We start from the raw sequence: 10,928 nt of genomic DNA, 5'->3' as shown, positions 1-10,928 counted from the left end.
CTTGTCTTATTACTGTTTGAAAGTCGGTCAGTTTTTAAAAAAAGATCTTTTTCAATATTTCAGTTTACCCTGATTTATTTCAAGTGATAATTCACTCAAAAGTGCCATTATTTTGCAACTCTAACATTGTTCAAAACTTACACAAAAGAAGATATTTTGAACATTGGAGTCCAAAAACTCAGATCTTTTGTGTTCTGCAGAAAAAAGAAAAATAATTTTCATTTTAGGGCAAAATATCCCTCTCTCTCTCCGTCTAATACATATATATAAAAATGGAAAATGTATCATTTAAGCACCATATTGTTTGTTATTAATATAAATGCAAGTATAACTTTTTACAACAGATTTAATATGGTTACCTTTCTTTTGATGCACCTTTTTTCATGCCAATTAAATCCTCAATAAGTTAAGCAGAGTAATTAAAAACCATTTTTAATATGATAATACTGATCAATTTAATAGATCAATCATCAGCAGTTTACAGAAATCATTGTGCAGGAGGACACTCAACTCTTGTGCTTAGTCACCTGAGGCCAGTTAAAGGGACAGTTCACACAAAAATAAAAACTCAATATTTACCCTCAAGTCCTTTTATATCCATATATGTTTTCTGTATTGCACACACAAAAAAGGTGGAATGAATCTCTGAATTTTAATTTTTGGGTGAACTGTTTTGTTAAGATCTGAAAACAAAGTTTCCAATGTTTGTAAAAAAGCTCATAATTTATGGGGAAAATTAATTCCACAGTGAAAAAATCCACAGTGCACCATATAAAGTTATCAACATGTAAGTCAAACACTGCACAAACGGAGCATTTATTGAGTTGAGAAGAGAACGTTCTCTTCCCCTCAAGACTCTTGGCACAGATGAGGATTGCATCTAAACCCTCAAACTAAAACCATAAATACAATACAAGATAAACCCTCGGGGTAAGAATGTTTAGAGGCAAGTCCCATACACAATATGCCAAAATACCTCTAAAAAGCCTGAATGGATAACAGCGATCCATTTTCCCTTGTATAAAAAGTAAACGGTGGCATTGCGTACGAGTGGTTGAAACCCTGACTGAACCAGTCCGAAGTAAAATAAAGGTTTTTAGTTCTCTGTTAACACTGGCAGGCACTAACGGAGCAGGACGCTGACTGATGCCAGCTCTGTACCCTGTGACTCAGTCCGAATCAGACAGAACGATCACTTCCTCCGGGTCACACTGAGTCGCCACGTTCACCTGTGAACACAGGAATAACACGAGTCAGTGCTTTATATAATGAGCCGAAAGTGCTGTGTGTACTGCTCAGTCACATTTAAAAAACATATTGACACCAAATTAAAAAACATCAACAACTTTGTAATACTTTGAGGAAATATTTCAGCAGGTCACCAACCAACATTTGTCATTTCTGTTTTAAGTTGAAGTACTAAATTGACTAAAACTGAAAATGAAACTGACATAAAACAATAGCAACTAATAAAACCAACAGAATTACTAAAATTATAAGAAGATTAAAAATAAAAAAATATCTTAGTAATTCAGATTATTAATAAATACTACAAGACTGTATTAATGATACCAAAATAACACAGCTGTAATATTATTAAGATGGTTGAGAGGGTTGTTATGGAACACAGTCGTGCTAAAATATTTGTATTATTAATAAATGTAGTTATGTGAATTATTTTCAATATTGAAAAAATCTTTATTTAATTTATTATCTAGTATTTATGCTTTTATTACATTTTCTGTACACATTTTCAAGCCTTGACTCAAGTTGTGTTTCTGTTTCATAATGCTGAAATGAAAATTCATAAAGCTGATGCAAACCAATGAAACTGGATCCCTAAACTGATTCACAGCAATATTCCTCTAGGTGTCAGTTTTTAAGTTTTTTTTTAGGACAAAACAAACCACAAAAGCTTACTTTTCTCTATGTTTGGTTCTTGTTTTTTGCATGTTTCATCTACTTCCATAATTTCAGTAAATATTTCCATAAGTTACCAAGCCAACATTTAACATTTTATTGTAAAGCTGAAGTACCAAAACAAATATAACTATGAAATAAAATATAAATAAAAAAAAAACTAAAATGTAAGAAAAAATTCAAATAAAAAACGAATTCAAAATATTAGTAATAATATAGTCCTATATTAATGAACATGAAAACAATGCATTGAATTTACTGAGGTGAAGTCATGCTAAAATAACTGAGCCTACAGTTATGGTGTAATAATAACATGTAAAAGCAATTCAGCAGAAATTCTAATGCATTTACTGCAGTGTTTCAATGCCGGTGTAAAGCAGACCTTATTTTTCTTGGGCGGTGGTGTGTCTCGTGAGCTTCGGACCGTGACCTGAGCCGAACTCCTCGTCCTGGTTAAATCTTCTTCCTCAGGACAGCAGATCACACCCATATCCAGAGGAATATCCCTGAGAAAAACACAACTGCATGAAGCAAGCTTGTCCTCCAGATGAACACAAAAGCAGAAAACCAGTATTCAGTGAAAATCTTGACATGCGTCCTCCTTGCACAGACCAGCAGCCATGATATTCTTAACATACCATGTCAACTTCTCTAAAGAGAGTGATTTCCCCTCAGAGATATGATGATATAAACCCCCACCACACATGTGTTGTGTTCATTAAACCTCTAACATCAATCACACATGATTGGTTCAGCTTTACCTGTCCCGTGTGCAGGTCCCATTGAAGGCAGCGGTCTGTTTTCCAGGCGAGGATCGTTTCCTCTTCTTGTAGTTGCCCATCTCGTCGATCAGCAGAGGGCTTGTTTGAGGTAGATGACTGCAGGTGGCTGATCTCACAGGGGTCGACGGTGTGTGCTGATTGGTGGAGACCGTCTCAGTGCAGGAAGTGGTGCTCTTGATGTCACTCCAGGAGATAGGTTCAGTCTCGTCTGTAGGCATCGGATCCAGAGTCTCTGTGAACGGAGGGCTTTGTTTGGCAGGTCTGCCGTCTGTGTCTGTTTCAGGTCCTGTCTCGTGTGTGCTGCTGGCCGGAGAGCGCTGGTCATCATCGCCCGGATCCTCCTCGGTGTCCTGCACCGATGATTTGATGGACAGAGGAGAGTTCTCGTCTATCGGTTGATCATTGTCACTGTTGTTCAGCTGCTCCTCTTCAGCATCCTCTTCATCGTCATCTGAAACACATCAGAAAAGGAGAAACGGGTTTTCTCTGCAGGAAATGGCAAAGCAACATGAAGGAAGGAGATGAAGATGATTTCTGCAGATCTTACCTGGACCAGCTTGTTCTTGACTGGCCTGGATCTCCTCTTCAATGTCAGGATCAGAGGAATCATCCTCTTCTTCTTCTTCTTCTTCCTCCTCCTCCTCTTCTTCTTCCTCTTGTTTTTCTTCCTGTTCCTCCTCTTTCTCTTTCTCTTTCTCTTTTTCTTTGCTGTCACTCTGCTGTCCATTAAGTGCCTGTAAATGTGACAGAAGGACAAACAGATTCAAGGCTGCTCGTGGTTTCAAGGAGATTCTGGCTCCATTTTTGACAACGCAGAAATAGGAATATATTTTATTTACATTTTAAATGACGTAATTATGTAATATAATAACAGCATTATTAACATCGATTAAAAAGTTAATTGTATTATTTATTATTTGTATTATACATTTGTATTTTCAAATATTTTAAAAGATTATTAAATGTATTAATTAAAATAGAAAATAGTAATATTTTAAATTTTTGTTTATATCTTACTAGTGCTGGGCAACAATTAATCGCCTCCCATTCATATAATGTGTGTGTACTGTGTATATTTATTATGTATATATGAAGACAAATACAACACTTATTTTGAAAATATTTTATATAGTTATATTCATATAATTTACACATACATTTACTCAGTACACACAAATATAATGTGCATAAAAACTTTTATTTTGGAAGAGAGCATGATTAACTCCTTAAGTGTCACTGGCCCACCGGTGGGCCCAAAGCCATTGCATATTTAAAACCGTAATATTCTATACTAAACCTAAACTAATCTTGACAAACTATATATCATTGGAGACCTTAGAGGTTGTATTTTTTATATTTGACCACTGTTTTATATTTAAAATTATGTAGTGACAGTAATTCATAAATTTGTGACAAGAAAATTTAGCAAAATAAAAAAAGTAGTTGCCTTTTGTTACAAAAAGCTGATACATACATATACAATCACGAAAGTATATATTTCTTATATTTTTTTGGCTGCCAATAATTCAGACAAAACATCTTTTCTAGTTTTTATAAAAAAATTTGAGAATAAATTGAATATGTATATTTGTATATCTATGATTGATGTTGCAAGTATTCAGTAAAAAATTTAATGAATGTCAATTTCATGTATGATCATAATATGATGTGATAATATGATCATGATCATGTATGAAGTTTCTGTAACAACACTCTAGTAGCTATGTTTGATTAAAAAATCATTTACAACCTATCTAGAAAGTTTTATTGCTGTTTGAATAAAAAAAATCAAATCAGTCGTCCATTACAATTCATACAAGGATTATGACTAGTACCTAGTGGACATTGTTGGTATAGCAACTAAAAATAACACAGAAACCTCATTTTTTGTGATATCAATGTCAAATTTGGAACACAACTTCTTTAGATTTTAGGCTTTTCATTTGACATGAAATTAAATTCAACACATACTTTTTTTTTTTTTATATATAAAATATAAATAAATATTAAATTATTATTTTTTATTACAACAAACTTAAACACCTATAACTTTTTATTTTACATTTTATTCAACTTCTTTCACATGTACAAGAAACTTCCAAGTGTGTTTTTAAAAACGAGCCCAAAATTAGGTTCATATTCCAAACCGTTCCAGAATTACATTAATTTGAATCTGGACATGCCCTTTACAGCTCTACCCCCAAAAAGGGGGGGTGACACTTAAGGGGTTAATCATTGCCCAGCAATATATCTTACTTATAAATTATATCTTTCATCAGTATCTTTTGTATCAAAAACAAGATTTTTTAAAATAATCTTTTATTTTGATTACTATGAAATATAATCATAATTATTTTCTGTATGTATGTATTTAAATACATTAAGTATTTCATATTTTGGATTGATTCTATAACTGAAGACATTTCAGGTTCTAATGGAGAAAAACCAAACACATGAAGCTGAAATTAATTATTGAACAAAACAAACAACATATTAGAATCTAATTGGTTCTTCACCTCTTTTTTCAGTCTGTCTCTCTCTTGTCTCTTCCTCATCTCCTCGACCTCGATGTCTTCCTGTTTCGTGGCGTATCTGGTGATCACTTCCTCCAGGCTGCTGAGAGCCATGTCTCTGTTTGAGCGGAGCTTGCGATTCAGAGCTAGATCAGTGAGAGCAGGGTCCAACGCTGAAGGAAACACAGAAATTCAAACTTACAATCACTAAACATTACATCAATCCAGAAATGTGCAGACATCTTTGGTGAGAGTAAATCATATGACTTGATCTAGCTGAGTTAGAGAGTAACTGAATTGAGTTACTAGGTTTGAAGGAATCTGTGAGGTGGGAACCGAAGTTGTAGACCATGTCGAGATGCCGTCTCTCCTGTAGTTTGTTGCCCGTCTCTCTGAAGGCATCTTGAGCGATTTGAATGATCTGTTTGCGGGTGAGCATGAGTTTGTAGCGTTCGTTGGCACGCTGAACCACCTTCAGGATATCGGTGTAGTCTGGTGGATTGTGAAGAGCTTCTGGACTGTTAATGTAGCGTTCAATCTACAGACCAACGAGAAAAGAAGACAGTAAAGACAAAGGAAAATTATACGGTATTCAATATTTTCTTAAAGGGATAATTCACCCCAAAATACTCACCATCATGTTGTTCCAAACCAAAAAAATCATTTTTGGGTGAACTATGCCTTTAATATTCTAGATTTCATTCCATGAGCAATGTTTACCTTTATTAGGGTGTATTTTTCATTTTGTTAAGAATTTAAATAAATTTAAGATAACCATCAGATGTCTTAAATAAACTCTGGTTGTTTCTGATGGTATATAATTTTAAGTTTACAATCCATTTCTGATCAAAGCTAATATCCTAGTCTTGAGGACAGAGGAGTGGGGAAACTAGGAAGCTTTATTTATGAGAATCCAGAGGACTCATCTTGAGGAAAGGGAGTTCACAAGCAGAAGAAGCACCTTTTTGTTGATCTCTGGGTAGCGTGTCCCACCGTAGGGAATCTTCTGCTCGATCACTCGACCCGTCAGCGTGTCGCAGTCCTTCAGCTCACACAGTTTCTCATAGATCTTCATCATCTGAGACCACACAAACATCAACTTATAACACCTGATAAGATCTCATTACTTCAAAGTCATTTGATTGTATCAAAATTATTCAATTTAATGTGACAATATACCATAACTTTAAGAACTTTGTCCATAACGGACTATTTATTGAAAACTAGAAACAAAGACTTTTCCAGAACTTTCAGTTTAGTTGATCTGAATCAGGAATGAAGAGACGTACCTTGCGTTTGAGCTTGTGCTCCTGAATATAGCTGGAGTCCTCCTTCTCCAGATCATCGATATTCAGCTCTCGCTCCTGGAGCCGCCGGATCTCCTCATTATACACCTTCAACAAGTTTTCCAGGTATGCGATCTGAAACAGAACATAATACGCACACAAATTACAATACACAGGAATAAATATTCAGTCAAAACCACTCAGTTCCTTTCAGTGTCCACAAGTATAAAGCAATAACAGCAGCATTTTAAAGAAGTTAATTCCAATCATTTTATGCACAAAAATATCTTTACATCAACAAATAAACCTTTTGGTACAGATCTAACACAGACAGATATTTGTAAGTCTTTATATATTCTGTGGAAGCCTATTTATAAGCTGAAAAAAAAACTTGTTCTGCTAGTGTTTAACCTGTATTTTGCACTGTTTTATGATTAATGGAAATGTCTAAAATAATATCCTTGCAAAACTTTTACATTAACAGTTGTAACAGTTACATTTCTGTGATTTATAAATTTTATGGCCAAAAGTCATTGCTTTTTCTAATAGGAATATCCTACATCCCACTTTAAACGAAACACAGCATCCAAACTCTACTGAATTTTCTTAAATCCCAATGGAAACCTTACAAGTAATTTCCATCCCTATGGAAAATTACTGAAACCAAAGCATTTTAGATCTAATAGGGTTAATGTAGAAATTCAAGACCACTGTTAGATGATCATATAAATTCAGTGCATCTCTGAGTTATGATGGACTGCTCTTATACCTGTCTCCTTGAAGCCCTTTTCGTTTTCTTGGTTTCTTCATCCGCCTCTGGTTTTTCCTCTTCTTCTTTAACCTGTTCCTCCTCATTTACACTAGTGCCATTGCTCGTGTGCTCAGGTTTAGTCTGGGGAGGCACAGACTGTATGGAGCTTCTTTTCCGAGCTGTGTGCTGTTTAAGAACGGTGCAGAGTTCATTAATGTAGACGAAGGTTTTGCCCGTGTTGGCCTGGGCTCGTGTGAGGCAGCGGCCCACAGTGTTACGAAACTCCACCGACGTCAGGAAGGTCGGCAGGGCCTTAGAGTATCTGGTCTGGAGGTAGGTCATGACCTCGGGATGGTCCTGAGAGTATTTGGAGCAATGGTCCACAAACTGGACGAGCAGAATAAAGCGCCAGCATTGGGTTCGATTCAAGTCGGGAAAAGGGAGGAAAAATGCAACATACTTTTAATATGACAACAGCAACAAAAGACATGGTTTCTGTTGCTTTTATGGTAAATTTAAAGTAAAGAAAATGAAGGGAATAAATTGATTGGAACACAAACGCATTAATATGGTCTCCAAATGTACATATATTGTATTATAATGCTCCAAAAACACAACTTTCCATTAGATTTCCATTACTTCTTTAATTCATTTTTCAAAACAAAGTGTATGTATACAGCTTAAAGCTTGAATATCTCTGCTCTCAAACACTAGAAGATGGAAATCACTTCTCCTGTGTCTTATGACCATACTCCAAAAAAGTCATGTTCTTCATCAGTATTTCAAGGGCAAAAAGATTCATAAATCAAGATACATGTACTTGAGAAGCAAATTACATAAGAAGTCTTGTTTTCTGAAAAATAATCCAAATTAAATGTTTATGATTAAAATAAGAACAAGTATCTTTCAATGGACTTAATTCCAATCTACTAAATTCAAAGAGAAAAGTTTTGTACCTCATTGACATATTTGTTCATGTTTGAAGCATAAACATTTAATTTAGTAACATTTCTCAGAAAACAAGATCTTCATATTTCATTTTGCATCTCAAGTACATGCGAAGGATGTTTAGATTATTGTATTGGAAAACAGATATTTATTTTCTGCACTGCATGCCACATTTATATGACTTCATGAACTTAAGAGTTTCTGCTCCAATTTAATACTCTGTCAGGCCTGTTTTTGTGAAAGTGTGAATTAAGAAGATTTTAAGACATGCAGAAATCCAAAAAAAAACCTTGTCAGACATCATAATATCTGTTAGCTATTTTTTAAGTCAGTAGTCAGTATATTCTGACACATAAATATTGTTAACAAACATACTTCTGCAAAGAGTTTTTCATTCTCCACTTTTAGGACATGCACATCTTTCTTTGCGGAGGCGAATGGAGACTGTGTGATGTGTGTTGGAGGCGGCAGCTGCTTCTTCACAGGTGTTTTCGGCTGGCAGTTCGTAGCATGAGAATAGGACGTGGATGCAGATGTGCAAGTTTCTTCTTCATCATCATCATCAAGGATCACAATGCTTTCCATCACTGCTCCGGCCATCCGGAAGGAAAGAGAGAGGATCTGCTGAGGAGTAACCAATGTGGAGGGGTCAGGTCTGCATCTCAATTACACCAAAACCTAAAAAACACACCAGTTACTCTTTATGAGTTCACTCTTTGTGCAATATTGACGTCATATAACCCAGCCAACAGAGTAGATGCATTTATATTTCATTTATATTTAAAATCGCAATGCATATCCAATTGCATTTTGATATCTCAAACTCTTCAAAGTATGCATTAATTTATCTAATATTTATTTGTTCAGTTTTCGGTAAGTACTTGAGCACTGAGTCAAGAGACACAGTCAAAGTCCACACTGAGAGGCCAAAATCTGTCTGTACCTAGAGAAAAATATAGCATTCAGTATAATACTTCTACATGCAAGAGACATTGTGATAATAAATGTAATAATATGGCCGAATAATATCAATAATCGTAAATATGTTGGTGTGCATTGAAACTTAAAAGCAAAATGTTCTTTAAGATAGTTTTGAATGGTATTAGTCACCACTGTAATAAACAAGAAACAGAAGACTGACTATATATGATGAGTAATGATCATAATAATGTAATGATTCTGGTATTTTGGCGGTAACTATAGTTACCATGGTAATGTTACCTTTTTATTTAATACTGTAGCAACCAGATGTAATGGATGACTAAGGCCAACGACAACTTAACATTATAATATTAATAATTTCATATTATAGGTCATAAATGTAATATTTGAGGTTATATTGCCTGCTGATCTCGAGACTGTGGCTCTTTAATTCGGTCAAACAGTGGTGCTTCCTTCCGTGTTTGTTAAAAGCCTTAAACCCTCGAACAAGAATTGTAGCTACATATGTCATACTCCTCACAATCTTTAAAAAACATCGTAAAATCATTTTCATAAAATCTCGTTAATGAACAATCAATAAAAAGACAATCGGAAGCAACTTACGTGCTCGAATCTTGGAACTCAGCGCTGGATCTAAGTACGGCTCAGCACGAGACGCGCTGATTCGCTGGCGGACAGTAATCTGATCGCTGATTGGCTGAGCGCTGTTTCTTCTGTGATCTGATCTGTACGCAGTGATGTCAGTGATCAGCGCCGCACAGGGAACAGGAGACCTGACCCAAACAAACTCAGGGGACGTTTCTACAGTTTATAGTTAAATTATGTGTCATCAAACTAAATAGTACTTAATGTCGTCAGATCATGCGCCAAAAGTTTCACCAAAGTTTGGTAAATAATTGTCGGCAGGCAAATGGGGCGAATTTTTTTTATAAAAATGGGAAAACACCCAACTCTACGCTCATTGCTCATAAGGTTGGAACGAATTCTTCGACATGACCATCTAATGTTTCATAAATTCTTCTCACTGATGATTAAATCCTCGCATTAGCAAGTTGTGTCAAGAATAAAAAAAAATGCCTCTTCATACACAAATAACTTAATGGTTTAAGACAAATGGAATTAGACTCAACTTTAAATTTTTTTAGAATGTTCTGTTTGATTGATTGATTCATTTTATTTCATCCTTCACTAATTACATTTACATGTATTTATTTATTGCAATATATAAATATTTATTTATTGTATTTTTAAAAACATGTTCCATTTACGCGTATATGTGAAAGGTGTAATGACTTCATTTTGTGTTCACTTTCATCTGTAAAGTCTAAAAAAAACTCCTAGTGATTGATTGGTGATGTTACCCTTGTCCTAAAAATCTGTTGCCTAAACTGTTCAGCCTTGAGACGAATATATTTTCATATGCTAACTATTTTTCAGTCAAAGTCCAAACATGTGGACTGTTGTTCTTCTGCTCCTTGAAGCTATTCTCATTGTTTTGGAGACTATTTTTATTGTATAAACAATTTAAAAATATTTATATTAAATAAAAAATATACATTTTAAATAAAAAATCCGAATAGTTAAAGAATTTTCCTAAACTATTATGCGCCGCAGCATAAACGCTCCGAACTCCCGAACTGACTCAAATGATTCGCGATCCCGCTCCGAACTCCCGAACTGACTCAAATGATTGGCGATCCCGCTCCGAACTCCCGAACTGACTCAAATGATTCGCGATCCCGCACCGAACTCCAGAACTGGTTCAAAAGATTCGCGATCCCCAAAC

The 10,928-nt window shown here is 35.1% G+C and overlaps 1 protein-coding gene across 4 annotated transcripts; it reads right to left on the bottom strand.

Moving 5' to 3' along the window:
• Positions 1-416: 416 nt before the first annotated feature.
• On the bottom strand, positions 417-9,831 carry LOC113119848 (death domain-associated protein 6-like). 4 transcript variants are annotated; one of them, XM_026289536.1, is made up of 11 exons: positions 9,746-9,831; positions 8,576-8,821; positions 7,271-7,639; positions 6,505-6,636; positions 6,177-6,293; positions 5,522-5,753; positions 5,219-5,388; positions 3,250-3,436; positions 2,682-3,153; positions 2,303-2,426; positions 417-1,229 (listed from the first exon to the last, which is right to left on the bottom strand). In XM_026289536.1, exons 2-11 carry the CDS (start codon positions 8,798-8,800, stop codon positions 1,170-1,172), a joined length of 2,088 nt encoding a protein of 695 aa, XP_026145321.1. In that variant the 5' UTR covers positions 8,801-8,821; positions 9,746-9,831; the 3' UTR covers positions 417-1,169. The 4 variants fall into 4 exon arrangements, with proteins under 4 accessions (XP_026145321.1, XP_026145320.1, XP_026145319.1 ...); XM_026289535.1 differs by having other exon boundaries at positions 8,576-8,824; positions 9,746-9,826; XM_026289534.1 differs by having other exon boundaries at positions 8,576-8,878; positions 9,746-9,824.
• Positions 9,832-10,928: the final 1,097 nt, after the last annotated feature.

The sequence above is a fragment of the Carassius auratus genome, chromosome 19 (assembly GCF_003368295.1).
Source record: "Carassius auratus strain Wakin chromosome 19, ASM336829v1, whole genome shotgun sequence".
NCBI lineage: Eukaryota > Metazoa > Chordata > Actinopteri > Cypriniformes > Cyprinidae > Carassius > Carassius auratus.
The sequence above is the reverse complement of the archived record's forward strand: the minus strand, read 5'-3'. Positions and strand labels throughout refer to the sequence as shown.

Bases quoted from the DNA above. Each gene is read 5' to 3' on its own strand.
- LOC113119848 (XM_026289536.1), bottom strand. From the start codon at position 8,800: ATGGCCGGAGCAGTGATGGAAAGCATTGTGATCCTTGATGATGATGAT. The intron at 7,640-8,575 runs GTATGTTTGTTA...CTGCTCGTCCAG, and splicing joins ATGAAAAACTCTTTGCAGAA to TTTGTGGACCATTGCTCCAA. The intron at 2,427-2,681 runs GTAAAGCTGAAC...TGTTTTTCTCAG, and splicing joins GGGACCTGCACACGGGACAG to GGATATTCCTCTGGATATGG.